General features: G+C 48.7%; 1 protein-coding gene across 1 annotated transcript in view; it reads right to left on the bottom strand.

Moving 5' to 3' along the window:
* Positions 1–180: 180 nt before the first annotated feature.
* LOC126983561 (low-density lipoprotein receptor-related protein 6-like) overlaps positions 181–21297 on the bottom strand; it is a 38827-nt gene continuing 17710 nt past the window's right edge. Inside the window, exons 8-24 of the mRNA XM_050836357.1 lie at positions 21125–21288; positions 19971–20144; positions 18847–19077; positions 16778–16919; positions 16008–16175; positions 13664–13805; positions 12177–12365; positions 11300–11407; positions 10676–10865; positions 9237–9368; positions 8089–8284; positions 6942–7279; positions 6100–6355; positions 5407–5609; positions 4224–4423; positions 3835–3941; positions 181–1284 (exon numbers count right to left, since the gene is read on the bottom strand). Coding sequence (XP_050692314.1) covers positions 212–1284; positions 3835–3941; positions 4224–4423; positions 5407–5609; positions 6100–6355; positions 6942–7279; positions 8089–8284; positions 9237–9368; positions 10676–10865; positions 11300–11407; positions 12177–12365; positions 13664–13805; positions 16008–16175; positions 16778–16919; positions 18847–19077; positions 19971–20144; positions 21125–21288 — 4013 coding nt within the window. The 3' untranslated portion in view covers positions 181–211. The remainder of the gene's footprint in view (positions 1285–3834; positions 3942–4223; positions 4424–5406; positions 5610–6099; positions 6356–6941; positions 7280–8088; positions 8285–9236; positions 9369–10675; positions 10866–11299; positions 11408–12176; positions 12366–13663; positions 13806–16007; positions 16176–16777; positions 16920–18846; positions 19078–19970; positions 20145–21124; positions 21289–21297) is intronic.

Raw genomic sequence — 21297 nt, 5'->3', positions numbered from 1 at the left:
AACAGCAGCAGAAGTGGTTATGAGGGTGGTGGTAGTGGTGGTGGTGTGAGGTGTCCTAATGGGTGGGGTATGGGGGGGTGAGGTGTGATGAGTGGGGGGATGACTTGAGGCAGATGCAGGGCAGGGGTGGGGGTATGGGTGGGGAGATGCAGGGCAGGGGTGGGGGTATGGGTGGGGGGGCCATGGGTGAGGGGAGGGGGGGGCTGGCTGGCTAGTCTGAGGCGATGGGTGAGGGGGGCGGGGGGCAGGGGGCGCGGGTGCAGTAGGATCGCTCCGTGGAGGGTGACGGGGGGCAAGAGGTGGGGGGGCAGGAGGTCAGCTCACACATGTAGGGCATCTGGGGGGTGGGGGGCGGTGGGTGGGGGTCAGAGTCGTAGTCTGTCATGAGGGGCGAGGAGTGGTAGTGGGTGGGGGGCGAGGGGGGCGTGTAGCAGCGGGGGGCGCCGCGGGGGGAGAGGGCGGAGGAGTACACGTCGGAGTCGCACACGTCGGTGGAGCAGGGCGTGGGGGGAGGTGGGCGGTTCCGGGTCTTGTAGTGGCGGTAGGAATGCAGGGTGGAGGGGGGTGCATGGTGGTGGGGGTTGTAGCAGCAGTGGGGCTCGGGGCAGCGGCCGCCCCCCCGCCCCTCCGCCACGGGGGTGGGGGGCGGGTTGAGGGTCTCCCGGGGGTAGTGGGTCATGGAGGAGGATGAGGAGGAGGCGCCAGTGGCCGGGGCAGCCTCATACATCCCCCGCCCTGCACCCCCGCCCGCCAACACGCCCCGACACACGCCCTGCCCGGGGGCCGCCCCAGCCATGGGGGGGCGGGGGTCCCCGGCAGCAGTCTCCCCGGGGCCGCCCACTGGGGCATAGGACTTGCCCCAGGAGGTCATGACAAGCCTGTACTGCCTATGGTGTCCCGGCGGCGGGGCAGCGGTGGGGTGGGCTGGGCCAGGCTTGGGGTGGGGCTCCAGCTCGTGGTCGTCCAGCAGGGCGGGGCGGCGGCGGTAGTAGAGCAGCAGCGCCGCCACACACACCAGCACCACCACGCTGGCCACCACACCCACGATGTACGGCGCACGGCCCCCGCCACCCTCGGAGGCCTCGGGCGGAGCAGTGACCCATGTGGAGCACAGCGTCAGGTCCGGGGCGTCGGGGCAGGGGCGGTGGGCGGACCCGGAGCAGTGGGCGGCCGTGTCCACGCAGCTCCCTGACGACACGCACAGCACCTGCCCCGCCCCGCAGCAGCCCACCTCGTCACTGCCGTCGCTACACTGCCGCTCCCCGTCGCACACCCACGCCTTGTCTGCAGCGGCGGCGGCACGGCCCAGGAGTGGAGGGGAGCAGGGGGGGTGGGGTTACCGGAAGGGGAAAGGGATGGAAAAAGCACATTATAATCAGGCTGATTCCACAACATTTCTTAATTATTTTAGTCACTAAAGTAAAATGAAAACTATTTTACCATTATTATTGTTATTGTTATTATTATTATTTTTAATGTCATTTTAACTTGACTTCTGACATTTTTCATTGCTCATGTTTTAGTTTTTTAATACATTTTCAGGTTTAAATTCAGGTCATCTAAATACAAAACAGTTAAACATAACATAAAGATTTCTCATACATTCACATTTACCAAACCAATAAGCTTATAATAAAACAGCAAAATCATACAACAACAACAACAACAATAATAATAATCATAGTAGTGAAAGTGGTAGTAACAATAAGAAGCCATTTTAGTAGCAACATAAACAACAACTATGACCCCCTCCCTCCCTCCCTCCCTCCCTCAGCGCTCTCAGGGAAGGGCAACATTCGGGGCTGGTTCACTCTTCTGGGGCTGTGGTGGTTACTCCAAGCCTTTAGGTTGGTATTATAAGACACTTTTACTTCTCCCATCACATATTTCTAAAGTCCAAAAAGGTGATCAATTGGGCATACACTACGAATTAGGCATACAATTGATATCCTACTATAACATTCTAATGAGTGCTCCTTTAGGTTCACAGTACAGAAGAAGGGCCAAACTACCATCAGGGTCATAAAACTACCCATGGAAATGCCCCAAACACCTACGAAAGCCGAATTCAGTAATACGACCCATAGAGAGCAGAGCCTCACTTTCTGCCTCCACATGACTTTTCTGGGGCAATATTGGGCCGTATTACTTAACATTTTGTAACCCAAGTACACATATTTGACAAAGCTTTCGTAGGAGTTTTGGGCATTTCCAGGAGTAGTTTTATGGCCCTGGTGGTAGTATGACCCTTCTTCAGTGCCGTGAACCTAAAGAAGCACATATTTGACAAGGCTTTCGTAGGAGTTTTGTGAATTTCCAGTAGTAGTTTTATGGCCCTGGTGGTAGTATGACCCTTCTTCTGTGCTGTGAACCTAAAGAAACACTCATTAGACCCCCATTGGTCCCCTCTTTGACCTTTAGAAATAGTTGATGTGAAAAGCAAAAATGTCTCATAATACCGACCAATGTCTGCTTGTTAAGGGTTGGGCAGGAATATTGCCGAGAGGATAACCATTGGGCCAGTAAGTACCAATAAGGAGCGGGCTTTTTTTTTTTTCATTATTGTTTTCTTTTTTTTACACCCTTGCACTGTCTCCTCTGCGGAAAAAAAAGAAAAAAAAAGCAGCCGACACACAGGCCCAGAATGTTCCCACTTGTCTGAAGCTTGACATCGAAGGCCTAAAACTCAGACACTGACAGACAAAAAAACACACATTCAAAACAAAACAGCATGGCCAGGCAAAACAAAACAAACAGGTAAACATACAACACCACAGCAAAACTATTCCATCCACCATGAGTATAATTTGCCTCCCTCCCTCCCTCTTACTCATTCTCCCTTCCCCCCTTCCCGCTACACTCATCTCCCTCCTCCTCCCCTCTCCAACATGCCTCCCCAACTTACCAATGCACAGACCTACAAAATATCAGATAATATAGGTTTGCCACTCATGATCTTTGCTGTGTTTCTTTGTCTAAATAAGAACAGTTAAGTTTTTAATACATCTCTTCCTCCCTCATTCACCACCCAAACCATCATCAGCAATTTGACTCAGTTCCCGTTCTCTCAGCTAATCAAATGTTTGGGGTTCATAAAATTCTGGGCTTCTATGTCTATAAAAAATCTAAAAAGAGTTAGGTTGAGGATTATTACACTTCTATAATTTTGTAGTTTAGTATCAATTATTTTAAGTTATATTTTTTTGAGTGGCTGTTGTAAGTTAAATGAATCCCAGGTGTTGTCCCACTACTTGAACATCTCACACACACACACACACACACACACACACACAGAAGGCAATCACAGAGACAGCCCTCAGTGAATAACTACAGAAAAATCATTGTTCAGAAAGATATGCATGAAAAAATTGCAGCTAGCAGATATGATGAGAAATAGCTGATGAAGATGTACGAAAATTCACCGTTAAAAACTGAATAACTTATGACTGAAATGCATGACCCAGTGAAATGGTGTCAAAGCAATACATGAATTTAAGGTTTTAGAAGATCAAACGTAAATGTGATAAATGGGTCATAAAAGTTTGACCAGCCCTGTAAAGATCACACACACACACACACACAAACTTTTTTTCTTTCCTGTCTCTCATTTTTCTTTTATTATTTCCTCTATATTTCTGCTCCCCTTCCATTCTTTCTTCACACACACACACACACACACACACATATACTTTTTTTTTCTTTCCTTTCTCTCATTTTTCTTTTATTCTTTCCTCTATATTTCTACTCTCCTTCTATTCTTTCTTCACACACACACACACACACACACACACACGCAACCCCCCCCCCCCTCTCAGCACTCTCTCCCCCACTCACCGATGCACTGGCTGTCGAGGCATCTGAACTGAGAGGGCTGGCAGAGTGGGAGGAGAGGGCAGTTCAGCTCATCACTCTTGTCCGCACACTCAGTCTGTCCGTCACACCTGTGGGGAAGGAGGGAAGGTGGGCGTTAGTTAGTTGGGGAGGAGGTGGTGATGGTGGGTGGTGGTGGTGTTTTCTTTGTTTTTTGCTTTTTTTGTTGTTTTTATGGTTTGATTAGCTGTTTTTTGTGGGTGATGGGGTAATAGAAGTCTCTCTCTCTCTCTCTCTCTCTCACACACACACACATAAAAACACAAAAAACAGTAAAATAACAAAAAAATAAAACACAAAACAAGTGATGCAAGAAACTTAATCTCTCTCTCTCTCTCTCCCCCCACACTCACCTCCACTTGATGGGGATACAGCCAACGGACCCTGAGTGGCACCTGAACTCCTGGGGCTTGCATGAGGGGGGCAGGATGCAGGTCTTGAGGTCATCAGCGAGCGCCCTGCCAGCTGGACACGAGCACACCTGCCGCCCATCCCTCTCCAGACACAGGTGGCTGCACTCACTCCCGTTGTGGCAGGGATGCACGCGCATACGCTGGGGGGGAGGAAGGAAGCGTTAACCCAGTACAAGCGACGGGCCAAATTTGTGGCTTTACCGTGTACCAGCGACGGGCCAAATTTTTGCCATGATATAAACCCTGAAAAATAGATGATGCATAAACTGATCACAAATGCTTTGATATATATTATAAAATGGTTCGCGTAAGTGATGATTTTTCTCATTAATTAGAGGGGCCTTTAAGAAACATGATCCCCACAGCTACCGGGTTAAAGCATGTATCAGATCAGTATTGCTATGTGGCTCTGAGACATGGACCGTATTTTCAAATGTATCAGCCTCTGTTTCCCTGTTTGAAAAGCCTCGTGTAACTCATATTTGAGAAGCATACACTGTGGGGGGAGAGGAAAAGTATATGAAGTGTGTATAAGGCAGTGGTAAGCATGTAGGAACACCCTGAACGAGAGATGAAGCTAAAATGACAACAGTGAACATAGCAGCTACCACATTATATAAAACAGGGAACATGGGAGAGGTGAAGGGGAGAGGAGAAGAAGAGGAGGGTGTGGGGGTTGAGTAAGTGGAGACATGGGGTGACGGGGTGTGTGGGGTGTAATAGAATATGGAAAAGGGTGAGAGGGATAAAACGGTAAGGTGAAAGGGGTGAGGATGAGGAGAGACACAGGAGGGTGGGGAGTTTGAGTAAGTGGAGACATGGGGTGACAGGGAGGGTGTGTGGGGTGTAATAAGGTGTGGAAAATGGGAGGAAAGGGACAAAATGGGAAGGGATGAGGATGAGGAGGCATTGTTTGGAAGAGAGGAAACAGAAGGGTGTGAAGGGGTGAACAGGTGGAGATATGGGGTGACAGGGAGGATGTGTGGGGTGTAACAAGGCATGGAAAAGGGTGAGAGGGGGACAAAACGGTAAAGTGGAAGGTATGGGGGTGAATGTGAGGCTGTGAGAGAGAGGAGAGGAACAGAAGGGCATGAGGGGGACATGTGAGGTCACCCTTGCATACCTGTGAGAGGAAGGGTGTGACGGCAATGATATCCGACAGGTGTGATATCCGCCCCTGTATCACCTCGCGTCCCTGCCCGGTAAACTTGTCCACCCTTGCGATGTGGGTCAGCTCCCGGTCCACCCAGTAGAGGTACGACCCGTGGACTGAGAGGCCCGTCGGAAGGCTCAAGCCCTCGTCAACCAGCACCTTCCGATCCTCGCCTGGGGAAGGAACGCAGTGGGGAAGGTTAGGTTGGGTTGGGGAGGAGGTGGGGAATGGTAGTGGTGGTGATGGTGGGTGGTGGGTGGTGTTTTTTTTGTTTTTTTTGTTTTTATGGTTTGTTTAGCTGTTTTTTTTGTGGGTGATGAGGTGATAAGTCTCTCTCTCTCTCTCTCTCTCTCTCTCTCTCTCTCAAAACCAACAATGAATCTTATAAACTTACCTCTCTCTCTCTCTCACACACCAACAATGAACCTGATAAACTCATTTGCCTCTCTCCCTCCTCTCTCTCTCTCTCTCTCTCACACACCAACAATGAACCTGATAAACTCATTTGCCTCTCTCCCTCCTCTCTCTCTCTCTCTCTCTCTCTCCTTCCATCCCTCCTCTCTCTCTCCCTACTCCTCCCTTTCTCTCACCCTCCTACCCCTCCCTTACACACCCCATCCCCTCCTCCCCCCTCTCTCACACCCCACCCCACCCTCCACCCACCAGTCAGCGTTGCAGTTTCAATCCTCTTGGTCGCCGTGTCCGCCCAGAAGATAAAATCATCCTCCACATCCACAGTGAGGGCGGTGGGTGTGGTGAGCCCCTCTCCGACCACCACCTGCCTGCCCCGCCCATCCAGCCCCGACCTCTCTATCCGGGGCGGGGAGACCATGTTGATGAAGAAGAGCAGGCCCAGGACGGGGTGGACGGCGAGGGCTCTGGGTTGGTCCTGTCCGCCCTGTCCAATGATCCCGCCCAGCTGTGAGGAGTGGATGGGTGGATGGCTTAGTGAGTTGGAAAGGATGGAAGAGGGAGGGATGGTATGACTGGAATAAAGGAACGGAAAATAAAAAATGAAGCAGAAAGTAGAGGATAGATAGGAAGATAACAGCAGAAGATAAAAAGAGCAGGAATACAGAGGAAAATGATGGAAGGATAGGAAGAAGGGAATGGAAAATGATGGATGGGAAGAAAGTGGAAAACCAAAAAAAAAAGATAGGAAGCAGAAAAAAATTAAAAAAACAATAGGTAGAGACAGAGATGGAAGAAGAAAAGAAAGGAAGAATGAAAGGAGTAGAAAAGACATGGGAGAAGAAAAGAAAAGAGGAAGGAATAGGAAAGAGATGGAAGAAAGCGAAAAGGAAAAGATAGGAAGAAGCAGAAAATGTATAGGCAATGGGAAGAAATAAATTAAATGACAAAAAGAAAGAAACATAGGAGAAGAAAATGAAAAAGAAAAAAAGAAAAAGGAAACAAAATAAAAGACAGGAAGAAAAAAAGCATAAAAAAAGGAAAAAAAAAGTTGCAGAAAATTAAAAAGCAAGAAAACAAAAGCACTCCCTCACCTGTGTTCTATCCAACCTCGTGGCATTGATAACATTACTTCGGGCACAGGACCACAGGAGCAGCCTGGAGAAGGGATCAAGCGCCAGGTCATAGGGGTAAATCTTCTCCATATCATTGGTCACAAACAGCTGGCCGTGTGACCCGTTTTGGTGTGCCCTGCGTATGGTGTGACCTCGCCCCTCCACCCAGTACACCATCTCCTCTAGCGGGTCATAGTCTATCGCCCGTACGTTTCGCATGTTGTGTATGGAGAGGATGAGGGTTGGGCACTCACCTCCCTCTTCTACGAGTCTGCTCACCTCCATCTTCTGGCTGAACAGGAGGAACGAGGATGGCGCTGTTGGGAGAGAGAGAGAGAGTGAGTGTGGTGATTTGGGGTTATGGGGATGGGAGAGAGAAGGGTGGTGTGTAGGGGGTGTGTTGGAAGAAGTAAGGGCACACACAAAACACCTCTACTCCCGAAATTGACCTCTCTTTTGGTCGTTCATAACTTTGGTCTCTGTAGGAAGAGCGATTAGCGGGCTTTTTTTTTTTTTTTACATCTTTTTTTTTGTTGCCCTTGAGCTGTAAAAATAAATAAATAAAGAAAGAAAAGGTTACAATGGATTTCAATATTTAGACAGACAGACAGACAGACAGACAGACAGACACACACACACACACACACACACACACACACACACACACACACACATTTTTCTACACTATCCAACAACCTTCTCTTTCATTTTCCTTTCCATTCTTCTTCTCCCTCTTCCTCCTGTCTCTATTCCGGTTCCTTTATTTCATCTCTTTCATATTTCTTTTCTCTTTTTTCCATCTCTTTCCCATTCCTTCCTTCCTTCCTTTCTTCTTCCATTTCTTTTCTACTCCTTTCATTCTTCCATCTCTTTCTTGTCCCTTCCTACCTTCCTGTCTTCAATTCCTCCCCTCCTTCCTTTCTTTCTTCTATATCTTCCCTCCTTCCATTCTTCCACCTCTTCCATATACTTTCCTTCGCTCCTTTTTTCTTTCTTTCCTTCCTTTCTTCCTTCCACCCCTCCCATACCACTACATATCCCTCCAAATCCCCCATCCCTTTTTCCACCCCAACCCAATCACACACACACACATCCATCTACCCCCAATAACCCTCTCTACACCCACGTCGGCAGGTCCGCCCATCCGCATCCAGAGTGTAGTGGGTGGGGCAGGCACAGGTGTAGTTCTGGGTAGCATTGGGCAGGTGAGGGATGGCCAGGCAGAGGTGTGAGCAGCCGCCATTGTCCTCTGAGCAGGGGTTCCGTCCACTCTGCCGCGAGGAGTGGAAGACCAGGATGTCCATGATGAAGTCCAATTGGCTCTGTGGATGGATGAGAAGGTGGATGAGTGGAGTGGGTAAGTGGAGTGTAGGAGAGAGTTGGGAAGGAGGAGAAGAGGAAAATATAGATGGAGGAGTGTGAAAAAGAGAGAGTATAGGAGAGAGAGTTGTGTAGGAAGAGAGGAGAGAGTGTAGGAGAGAGTTGGGTAGGAAGAGAGGAGAAAAATATGGGAGTGTGAGAGAGAGAGTGTAGGAGAGAGAAATTTGTGTAGGGAGGGAAGAGGAAAATATGGGAGGAGTGTGAGAGAGAGAGAGCGTAGGAGAAAGTTGTGTGGGAAGAGAGGAGGAAAATATGGGAGTGTGAGAGAGAGGGAGTGAGTGTATGAAGGAGGGAATTAAGTAAGAAAAGAGGAGAATCTTGATAAAAACACCAGTAGGAAGACACACTAAAAGAGGTACAGGATAAGAAAGTAACAACAGGAAAAGAAAGTAATGAAGTAAAGGAGAACAAAAATGAAAGAAAAGGAGCAAAGAAGAAAGTAGTAAATGCTGAAACTGACTAAAAAAAAATGTGCTGGGTGAGGAAATAATGATAAGAAAGAAAATAATGGAGAAAGGTAGAGAACAAAAAGCAGAGATGAGATAAATGAAAATAATAGGATAAATAAAGACAAAAGGAAGTAGTAAATAAAATATAACTCGACACAGCACCCCACAATACCCCCCCACATACCCCCTCACACCCACACATATTTACGCCCCCCCCTGCTCACACATACCCCCTACACACACACACACACACACACACACACACACACATACCCACACATACCTACCCCCCTACACACCACCACATATCTACCCCCTCCCACACCCACCCACATACATACCCCCTACACCCACCCACATGCTTACCCCCCTCCCCCCCCCCACCAACAACCCTACCCCCCCCCCCCCCCCACACATACACAGGTAAGCAATCCATCCCCCTTACCTGTATCCTAGTCCTGTTCTCTCCTCTGGCCTTGTTGGCTCTCTCAATCGTCCCTGTCTTCCAGTCCGCCCAGTAGACATAGTCCTCGTACAGGGTCAGCCCATACGGTTGTGGCAGGTTGCGGACGATGACCTGTGAATGGTGGTTATGGTGAGTCCTGGTGGTGTGGTTGATTGGTTGACTGAGTATATAGACATGAAAATAATGATAGCGGGAATGAAGAAAAAAATGTAAAAAGATAGGAAGAAAGAAGCAGATAATGAAAGAAAGAAAGAGGCAGTGAATGACAAGAAGAAAGGACTGAAGTAAAAGTTTAGGAAAGAAAGGAAGAATTAAAAGAAGAAAGAATAAAGGAAGCAGACAACATAGAGAGAAAGAACAAAAGAACAAAGAAATAAAAATGAAAAAGAAACACACACACACACACACACACACACACACACACACACACACACACACACACACACACACACACACACACTCAAACATCTGCTAAGAGAATAAAGAAACAAACATTCTCTCATTTTCTCCGTCTCCTTCCCATCATCTCATCCCCACTTTCTCCTGGTTGACTGGTTGACAGACTGGTTGTGCAGTCATGGCAAGGCAACTACTGTGGAATTATGGCACCAAACACTTCTTAAGAGCATTAAGAGCATTACACGAAATCTTAACCAGGTAGCAGACGGGCCAAATTTGTGCCATGATTTAAACCCCCCAAAATAGGTGATGCATAAACTGATCACAAATGCTTTGATATATATTATGAAATGGTTTGTGTAAGTGATGATTTTTTCTCATTTTTCTCGCTTAGAGGGACCATTAAGAAACATGATCCCTGCAGCTACTGGGTTAAGACCAGAGTAAAGATTATGCTTGAAGATGTTAGAGAGATCATTACACAAAATCTTAAAGTAATAAAGTAATAAAAATCTCCCTCCCTCTAATTTTTATCTCCCTATTGTAGCCTTTATTTTTACCTCTCCCCATCGAACACACCCTCTTTCCTCCAATCCCTTATCCCACTACTCCCTCATCCCTTTAATCCCCCTCACTCCTCCTACTCTCTTCCTCATCTTCCTATTGTAGCCTTTTATCTCTCCCCCTTGAACACACACCCTCTTCCCTCCAATCCCCTATCCCACTACTTCCTTGTCTCTTTAACCCCTTGACTACAGATTTCCTACAAGACGACATCACCAAGCCACAGGAATAGAACAAAAAGTGGCTGTTACAATTCAATGAAGAAAATGTAAAGTCATGTACCTTGGGAGGGGATATTCAGCATACTAATACCACATGGGAAACACTCCACTATCCACCACAGAGGCAAAGAAAGACCTGGGACTATATGTTACCAGGCTACCAGTGAAAGCCAAATCCGTGCCAATTGCAGCGGACAGGTTAATCCCCCTCTCTCCTCCTCCTCTCTTCCTCACCTCTCTGTTGTAGCCGCTGAGGTCGCTGCTTTCGATCATTAAGTTGTCAATGTCAGTCCAGTAGAGTCGGTTGTCCTTGAAGTCGATGGTGAGTCCGTTCCCGCGGCCCATCTTGGTGATGATGACGGTGGGGTTGGCAGCATCCAGGTGGGCGTAGGAGATGCTGGGCTGCTCCTCACGCCACTCAGACCTAAAGGGGAAGGGGGGAGAGGGGGATTGATTGATTGAAAGGAAAAAAATAATAGATAGAAAAACAAAGGAAAAAGAGACAAAATAGGTTGTTGTATTTACCTAATCTTATCTACCTAGCTGTAATTTTACCTAGTACATATAGACAGCAGGTCACAGAGAGGAGGTGACTGACTGACAGACCTGCTGGCTGACTGACTGACTACCTACTTTTCTCTTCCTTTTCTCTTAAGTGAAGGAAGAAGCTCAAAGTGCAAAAAATAAAGAATAAGTAAATTGATTGAGTGATTATTTTGGCATTCTCTCTTGGCGCCGCAAAAAGGAAAAGAACAACACAAACAAAACATGCAAAAAAAAATTAACCTCTCTCTCTGAGCAAACACACACACACTCACACACACACACACACACACACACACACACACACACACTCACCAATACATGTATCCCTGGCTGGGGTCTAGGGCGAGGGACTTGGGGCTGGCGATGTTCTGCCACAGTAACACACGCCGGGAACTGCCGTCCAGCCGCGCCACCTCAATCCTGCGTGTGGTGGTGAAAGGTGTTAGGTGTTGGTGATGACTATTGCTGGTGACTGATGGTGTGATGAGTAGTTATGGCCTTTTGATGATGACTAATGCTGGTGATTGATGGTGATGAGAGCTGGGTAATGGTGATGACTTATGGTGAGTGACGAGTAATATCCAATTCTGTTACTTCCATACTACATTTCCCTCCCTATTTCCTAGTCCCAACCTAACTCCAACAACTCTATTTTCGCTCTTAACCCATGTTCCTACCCATCCTAACACACCCTCCATACCCCAAAGTCAACCCATGCAGACACCTACAACCAATCAAACCAATTATATTTTTCCACTAAGCTCCTATTTCCCATTAACTCGTTTCCTATATTTCTCTACCTTTCTGAACCCCAAAATCACGTAATTCTAGATATAAAAAATGCAATCAAATCAATGTTGGTAATCATATGCCTTCTTTTATTCACTTTTAAATACTCTTCTTACCCTTTCCCATATAGTCTGCCTTTCCTACCCTACCCAAGCTTACCCATATGGCCAAACTTTCCTACTCCCTCTAACTCACTCCCCTATTGTTCCCCATGCCTGTCCTTTCCCTTTGCCTCCCCTTCCTTGCCCTAATCACATTATTACACAAATTCACCCAAAGTCATGAAAGCAGAAATTAAAAAAAAATGTATAAACGATCAAACTCATGTTGCTATCACATCCCTGTCACACTCACACCCCACCTATCGTTCCCCATCATCCCCTTCCCTTCCTGTCCTCACCTGTTATTCCCCATGTCCGCCCAGTAGATGTTCCGAGCCAGCCAGTCGACCGCCATCCCTTCGGGGTACGCCAGGCCGAACTCCACCACGCGCTCCATCTGCGACCCATTCATGAAGGCGCGGGAGATGGACTTGACGCTGATGTCGGTCCAGTACAGCCGGTTGTCGATGCTGTCAAAGTCGATGGCCCTGTGGTGGTGGTGAAGACGTTAGTGGTGGTTGGAAAGTTGGAAAGTTTTGTTTAGTCAGCGCAACATCTGTGGTCATATGCCGGAGAGAGACAGAAGAGGAAGGAATGATAGGAGAAGGGAACAGACCCCAGGAGACAGGACACAACCCCCGATTAATACCTGGTACCCATTCACTGCTGGGTGGACAGGGCGTAAGGTATCAGAAAAGTCGCCCAAATTTTTCGTTAGTGGTGGTGGGAGGTGTGGTAATGAGAGGAAGAGAGGTGGTGGTGTGGTGGGAAGGGAGGAGGAGGTATGCTTAAGAGAAGGGAGGTGATGGTGGGGGAGTGAATTTTTGACAGGTGTAATGTGTCAATCCTAAAATCATATGTTGCCAGGTTCAGATTCTAAAGACAACCTGATTTTTTTTCTTTTCACAGCAAAGGAAAACAGAGAAGACGTCACTGGTGGTGGGAGGTGATAATGAGACGAGAGGAGGAGGTGAAGGGGCGGGTGAATTCTGACAGGTGTAGTGCGTCAGTCCTTACATATCCCATCACCAGGGTCAGATTATAGAGACAACCTATTTTCTTTTTACAGCGAAGGAAAACAGAACCGATAAAACTGATGAGGAGTAAGATGAACATGGGTCTTGAGGAGTGTAAGAACTTGTGCCCTCCATTAAAACTATAACTGTAGGTAAGAAAAAGGAATATATGAAAGTAATACCACTGAGATAGACGATAAAACACACACACACACACACACAAGGAAGAGAAAGGGGAGACCTAATACAAATCTACAAATTATTGAGCAAAATGGAAGTAGACAACGAGGAGTTACTACTAAAAGAAGAAATTACCAACAGGAACACAAGAGGACATAGTAAAAAACTGAGGAAGGGAAGATGCTTGAGAGACATAAAGAAATATAGCTTCCCGCAAAGAAATATAGAGGTTTGGAACAGACTAAGTGAGGATGTAGTATCGGCGAAGAGTGTGCAGAGCTTCAAGGAAAAGTTGGATAATTATAGATACAGAGATGGGACCACACGAGCGTAAGCCCAGGCCCTGTAAAACAACTAGGAAAACACACACACACACACCCACACCCACACCCACACACACACCATTCCCAAACAACCCTTCCTTCACATACCCTTCCCTCTACACCCAACCCTTCTACAACCCCATCTTCCCCTCCATTCCCTCTACAACCCCATCTTCCCCTCCATTCCCTCAACAACCCCATCTTCCCCTCCATTCCCTCTACAACCCTGTCTTCCCTCCCATTCCCCCTACACCTCCCCATACATACATAGCCTCCTGTATGCCAGTGACGGGAATGGGGTCGTTGTGGCTCGTGAGGAGGGAGATGCGCCGAATATCCTCCTTGCGTGTGTAGAGCAGGAACGCCTCGGGAACCACACACTGGCGGCCGTCCTGGGTGAGGTCATAGCCTGGGGGAAGAAGAGGAGGGATGTGTGTGTGGGGGGGGAGAGTGATGTGGGAGGGGTGTGAGAGGGAGGGATATGAGGGATGGGTATGCACATTTCTTTCCTCTACCTATCTCCCATTTCTTCCTTCTATCTCCCCATTTCTTCCCTCCTACCTCCCCATTTCTTCCTCCTACCTCCCCATTTCTTCCCTCCTACCACCCCATTTCTTCCCTTCTACCTCCCCATTTCTTCCCTTCTACCTCCCCATTTCTTCCTCCTACCTCCCCATTTCTTCCCTCCTACCTCCCCATTTCTTCCCTCCTACCTCCCCATTTCTTCCTCCTACCTCCCCATTTCTTCCTCCTACCTCCCCATTTCTTCCTCCTATCTCCCATTTCTTCCTACTACCTCCCCATTTCTTCCTCCTACCTACCCATTTCTTCCTCCTACCTCCCATTTCTTCCTCCTACCTCCCATTTCTTCCTCCTACCTCCCCATTTCTTCCTCCTACCTCCCCATTTCTTCCTCCTACCTCCCCATTTCTTCCTCCTACCTCCCCATTTCTTCCTCCTACCTCCCCATTTCTTCCTCCTACCTCCCATTTCTTCCTTCTACCTCCCATTTCTTACCTCCTACCTCCCCATTTCTTCCTCCTACCTCCCCATTTCTTCCCTCCTACCTCCCCATTTCTTCCTCCTACCTCCCCATTTCTTCCCTCCTACCTCCCCATTTCTTCCCTCCTACCTCCCCATTTCTTCCCTCCTACCTCCCCATTTCTTCCTCCTACCTCCCCATTTCTTCCTCCTACCTCCCCATTTCTTCCCTCCTACCTCCCCATTTCTTCCTTCTACCTCCCCATTTCTTCCCTCCTACCTCCCATTCTTCCTTCTACCTCCCCATTTCTTCCTTCTACCTCCCCATTTCTTCCTTCTACCTCCCCATTTCTTCCCTCCTACCTCCCCATTTCTTCCTTCTACCTCCCCATTTCTTCCTTCTACCTCCCCATTTCTTCCTTCTACCTCCCCATTTCTTCCTTCTACCTCCCCTTTTCTTCATACAACCTCCCTTTTATTCCTTCTACCTCCCCTTTTCTTCCTTCTACCTCCCTTTTCTTCCTTCTACCTCCCCATTTCTTCCTTCTACCTCCCCATTTCTTCCTTCTACCTCCCCATTTCTTCCTTCTACCTCCCCATTTCTTCCTTCTACCTCCCATTTCTTCCTTCTACCTCCCCATTTCTTTCTCCTACCTCCCCATTTCTTCCTCCTACCTCCCCAATTCTTCCTCCTACCCCATTCTTCCTCCGTACCCCCCATTTCTTCCCTTCTACCTCCCATTTCTTCCTCCCACCTCCCATTTCTTCCTTCTACCTCCCATTTCTTCCTTCTACCTCCCCATTTCTTCCCTCCTACCTCCCCATTTCTTCCCTCCTACCTTCCCACTTCGTCCTTCTCCCTCCCTCCTCATTTCTTCCCTCCTACCTCCCCATATCTTCCCTCCTACCTCCCCATTTCTTCCCTTACCTTCCCATTTCCTCCTTCTCCCTCCCTCCTCATTTCTTCCCTCCTACCTCCCCATTTCTTCCCCTACCTCCCCATTTCTTCCCTCCTACCTCCCCATTTCTTCCTTCTACCTCCCTTTTCTTCCTTCCTACCTCCCCATTTCTTCCCTCCTACCTCCCCATTTCTTCCTTCTACCTCCCTTTTCTTCCCTCCTACCTCCCCATTTCTTCCCTCCTACCTCCCCATTTCTTCCTTCTACCTCCCTTTTCTTCCCTCCTACCTCCCCATATCTTCCCTCCTACCTCCCCATTTCTTCCTTCTACCCTTTCTTCCCTCCTACCTCCTCATTTCTTCCTTCTACCTCCCCATTTCTTCCCTCCTACCTCCCCATTTCTTCCCTCCTACCTCCCCATTTCTTCCCTTACCTTCCCATTTCCTCCTTCTCCCTCCCTCCCCATTTCTTCCCCTACCTCCCTTTTCTTCCCTCCTACCTCCCCTTTTCTTCCTTCTACCTCCCTTTTCTTCCCTCCTACCTCCCCATTTCTTCCTTCTACCTCCCTTTTCTTCCCTCCTACCTCCCCATTTCTTCCTTCTCCCTTCCTATTTCTTCCTCCTTCTATCCCCTTTTCTTCTCTCCTACCCTCTTTTCTTCCCTCCTACCTCCCTATTCCTTCCTCCTGATCCCCAAAATCTTCCCCCCCCCTCCCCCCTTCACACCCTTACCTATGGGGCATCCGCAGGTGTAGTTATTAGGGCGGTTGAGGCAGAGGTGTGAGCAGCCGCCATTGTCCTCGCGGCAGGGGTTGTGGGAGCCGCCCCCCTGCTTGGAGCTCACGGCCTTCAGCCCCATCAAGTCTGGCAGCTGCTCCACTATGACCTTGCGCCCTTCACCTGCAAGAAAAGGAGATGCGTTGGTGGTGGTGGAAGGTGAGGAGGTAAGGAGGAAGGATGGGTATGGTGGAGAGAAAAAAAGGAAGGAGAAAACATGAGAGAACGAAGGTAGGAGGAGGAGAAAAGAGAAGAAAGAGAAAAAAAAATGAGAAGGAAAATGGGAGGAGGAGGAAAGGAGGAAGGATGGGTATGATGGAGGGAAAAAAAGGAGAGAGAAAACATGAGAGAAGGAGGGTAGGAGGAGGAGGGAAGAGAAGAAGAAAAGAAAGAGAAAAAGCATGGGAAGGAAGATGGGAGGGGAATGAAGGTAGGAAGGAGATAAGGAAAGAAGGAATGAAAGGAGGAGGAAAAAGGAAGAAAGAGAAATAACATGAGGGAAGGAAAGTAGGAAGAGGAGGAAAGAAAGAAGAAAATGGAAAGAGAAAGAAGGAAGAGAAAGATGGGATAGAAAGGAAGGAAGGAAAGGATGGAGAGTAGAAAGGAAGGAAGACAGGACAACAGCAAGGAAACAGAAAAAAAAAAAAAAAAAATAACCTAACCTGACCCAGCACAAAGCAACACCCCTCCCCTCCCGACCCCCCCATGACCCCGTGTGACCTGACCTGTGAGTTTGTTGACCCTCTCGATGCTGCGTCTTTGCCAGTCGGTCCAGTAGATGTGGTCGCCCAGCAGGGAGAGGCCAAACACATGAGGGAGGTAGTCTCTGAGGACCACCCGCCTGTCTGAACCATCCAGGGAGGAGCTCTGTAGGGATGGTGATGGTTAAGGGAGGTCAGGTGAGGTGGAGTGGGGGGGGGGGGGTCTCTCTCTCTCTCTCTCTCTCTCTCTCTCTCTCACAAACATACATTCAGGGAGGAGTTCTGTAAGGGAGGAAGGGTGTTGGTGAAGGTGATGTGAGGTGGGGTGGGCGTCTTTCTCTCTTTCTCTCTCTCGCATACATTCAGGGAGGAGTTCTGTAAGGGAGGAAGGGTGTGTTGGGGAAGGACAGTGAGGTGAGGGTGAGGGTCTCTGTCTCTCTCCCTTTCTCTCTTTATCTCTCAACCCCTTCCCTTCCCTTCCCTTCACACCACTGTTTACCCTTCCCCTTCCCTCCCATTCCCTTCAATACCCATCACTTACCTCAATCATCCTTCATCCCTTCCCCCTTCCTTACCCTTCTCTCTTTTCTCCCTTCTTCTCTCTTCATTGCTCAATCCCTTCCCTTCCCTTCACACCACTGTTTACCCTTCCCCTTCCCTCCCATTCCCTTCAATATCCATCACCAGAGCTGGGATTCTGTAGAAAAAATCTACCACCGGTATCGGTAGTCGGTAGCGAGCCGCGTCCAATCGGTATCGGTAGATCGGTAGATTTTTCAGAAATCTACCGATCGGTATAGATTCGGTATCGGTAGATTAAAAAACTATAATTATATAATAAAAAAATGCTTTTAAAGGCCCATAACACACTTTTTAAGTTATTTCTCTGCCTCCACACCTCACCTCTCCCCCACGCTGCCTCACACGTGACACTGGCTTACGTGACTAGCCTCACTCTGCCGCGTCCCTCTTACAGGGTTCACACACTCCTACACACGGGCCCCGCCGCGCCACATACAAAACACTCACTCAACACACAGCATATCCTAACCTCTGGTTCGTAACAATATGATTAAATAGTTCACTGACTTGATCAAAACTTTTTTAATGTAAAATAAAGTTTAAAAAAGGAAAATCACTTGAAAAGTTAAAAGCACAAAACGATTAAGTGCTGCTGCCGCGGCGGGTGGACTTAAAAACACTGCCACTTAAAACACTAGGCGATGAGGCTGAGCACGTTGTCGAGGCGAGGAGCTAGGCGTAGGTGTAGGCTACTCGCGTCGGCAGGCCAAACAGAGTGGGGCTCCCGCCAAAACTTTTGGCGGAGCGAGAATCTGCTAGGTCGTGGCTGCCTCTGATTGGCTGAGAACGCCCAGAACGGCGGTGATTGGCTAAGCGTGATGACGTCAAAGTAATACCTGGAATTTCCTGCTAACTGCTTCCCATAGATCTTTCGCCAACGTGTTGAAACTTGTCCGTTCATTTTGCCGGGTCGTCTTCTCTTAAGTCTTAACAAAAAGTCCAGCGCTTTTTCAATCTACCGATACCGATTGACTGCCAATCATGCGATCGGTAGCGGTATTCGGTAGTTTCTTCAAAATACCGAATGATCGGTATCGGTAGCAGTAATCTACCGCCGGTAGTACCGATCCCAAATGTCAATCGGTAGTCCCAGCTCTGTCCATCACTAATCACAATCATCCTTCATCCCTTTCCCATTCCTGACCCTCCACACCCAAGACTTACTACCTCAATCTCCCTCCCTTCATCCTTCCCTTCCCTCATCCCATCCCTTCCCCTTTCCCTAATACACCCCTTCCATACCCATCACTAATCTCAATTTCTCTTCATCTCTCCACCCCTTCCCTACCCATCCAATATCACCTCACCCCATTCTCTTTCCATCCCTCCACCGCTTCAACCTTTCCCCTTCCTTTCCACCCCCTCCATCCATCTCAACTCAAACTCTCATCTCCACTTCTTTTCCTTCTTTCCCTTCCACCCGTTCCACCTCACTACTCCTATCTCAATCTCTCTATCCCTCCCCCTCTTCAACGTTCCCCTTTCCACCCCTTCCATCCATCTCCACTCACCTCAATCACGTCCATCTTCGCGTCACACCAGAAGATGCGGCTCAGCTCCACATCAATGACCACACCGTTCGGCCAGGCCAGGTCCGTGCCGATGACCAGCTGCCTCTCCGTGCCATCCAGCGCTGCCCTCTCAATCTTCGGATGAACGCCCCAGTCCGTCCAGAACATGAGGCCGCCATCCGGGTCTATAGCAATGGCTCTCGGTTCATCCAGGTTGTCGGTGATGAGGATCTGGAAGTGTGGGTGAGTGGATGAGTGGGGGAGGTTGTAGGAAGGGAAGGAAGGGAAGAAGGGAGAATGGGAACGATATGAAAGAATGTAGGAGAAAGTTAGAAAGGAAGGAGGGATGAAAAGAAAAAAGGGAGAAACACAGAATGGAAGGTGGATGAAACTTAGGTAAAAAGGAAGGATGGATGAATGGAAAGAAGAGAGGAACACGTGACAAAATAAGGAAGGTAGGAAGGAAGAGATTGAAGGAAAGGGGGAATGACGGGTATGGAGAAGGAAGAAAAAAATATTAGGGAAAGAAGGAAGGCAGGAGGAAGAAGGAAGGTTCATTCTCCCCTTCCTATCACTCCCTGCAGCTTTCCCTTCTTCCCACCCCTTCCTCACCTCCCCCTGCCCCTCTACCCCTTCCCCACCACACTTACCTTTCTAGATGTGCCATTCTCACCTTCCTATCACTCCCTGCACCTCTCCCCCTTTCCCCACCCCTTCCCCACCTCTCCCTGCCCCTCTCCCCCTTCCCCATCACCTCCCATCACCCTCACCTTCCTAGATGTGCCATTCTCACCTTCCTATCACTCCCTGCACCTCTCCCTCCTTTCCCCACCCCTTCCTCACCTATCCCTGCCCCTCGACCCCTTCCCCATCACCTCCCATCACCCTCACCTTCCTAGATGTGTCATTCTCTCCTTCCTATCACTCCCTGCCCCTCTCCCCTTCCCCATCATCCCCCTCACCCTCACCTTCCTAGATGTGCCATTCCCTCCTTCCCCACCTCTCCCTGCCCCACTCCCCATCCCCATCACCCCCTCACCCTCACCTTACTAGATTTATCATTCCCTCCTTCCTCCCCTCTCCCTGCTCCTGTACCCCTTCCCCATCACCCCCCTCACCCTCACCTTCCTGGATGTCCCGTTCAGCCTGGCCACCTCAATGCGGTCCGGTCCAGTGTCCGTCCAGTAGAGGTTCCGTGCGATCCAGTCCACCGCCACGCCGTCCGGGTTCAGCACTTCCGTCGACACCACCACCTCCTGCCCCGAGCCGTCAAGACGCGACCGCTGGATGCACTCCACCTGTGTGTGTCATCACCACTTGTTGGCACCACTCAACACCACCATTCACACCTCCCCTCCTGTTCTGCGGCATGTTCTACGCTGTTTTTTTTTTTTTTTTTAATGGCAAGGGAGGCAGCTCAAGGGCAGTAAACAAAATCATCAAAAAAGCCTGTTATACACTGCTCCATCAAAAGCAAAAAGAATGAGAGGCCAGAAGAGAGGTCAAGTTTGAGTGTTATCACGGTTCCATCATCACACCTGTCCTCCTCTCCTGTCTGTGTTGTGTACATCATTGGTTCTGTCACCACCACTGAGGCATCATCACACCTGCCCTCCTGTCATGTGTCCAGGGGTGTGGAGGTCGGATTTTAAAAATTCCAATTATGACACCAACTCTAGGAAATTTTAAAGTTGCAATTTTGACTCCAACTCCACTCCCCTCACCAAAATATAGCATTTCCACAAAATGAAATCCACATTAAATCAATATTTCCACAAAAACTTCCCATAAATTGCTCACTTGAAATGTTCTCCCACAAGAGCTCCACAACAGCTAATTCATCCACAAATTTTGTGTGAATTCCCCTCAAAGGCAACACTGGCCTAGCAGTGCAGTCAAGTATATTACACAAGAACTGATCACATAAAAGTGTCAGAGTCAAGATAATTTTACCAACTCCAACTCCACCCAAAAGTACTCTTCAACGCCTGACTCCAACTCTGAACCCACACCTTTGCCTGTGTTGTGTACTTTACTGGTGGTGTCAAACTCTCTCCCTCTCTCTGCCTCCCTAAACCATCCTAACCCAACACTACCCTTTCTCTAACACCCTTCATCTTCCTAACTTAACCCTCTTCTCCAACCCTTACCCTTCATCTAACCCCCTAACCCATCCTTACCCACTCCCTAACCTAACTCTAGCCTTTAACCCCTAACCCTCTACCCCCAACCCCATCAACTCAACCCAACTCTATCCTTCACCCCTCACCCCCCTCACCTCATCATCCGTCCAGTATATAAATCCGTCAATGGGGTCATAGTCCACAGCGATGGCATGCTTCACCCCAGACATAGGGATGACGACAGCGGTGTGGTCTGGGGTGTCAAGGGAGATGCGTCGCAGATCCGTCCTCCGCGCCAGAATCAGCATCTCCTCTGGGCCTGGGGAGA

Source organism: Eriocheir sinensis, chromosome 54 (assembly GCF_024679095.1).
Source record: "Eriocheir sinensis breed Jianghai 21 chromosome 54, ASM2467909v1, whole genome shotgun sequence".
Lineage (NCBI taxonomy): Eukaryota > Metazoa > Arthropoda > Malacostraca > Decapoda > Varunidae > Eriocheir > Eriocheir sinensis.
This window is presented reverse-complemented; position numbering and strand designations above follow the sequence as displayed.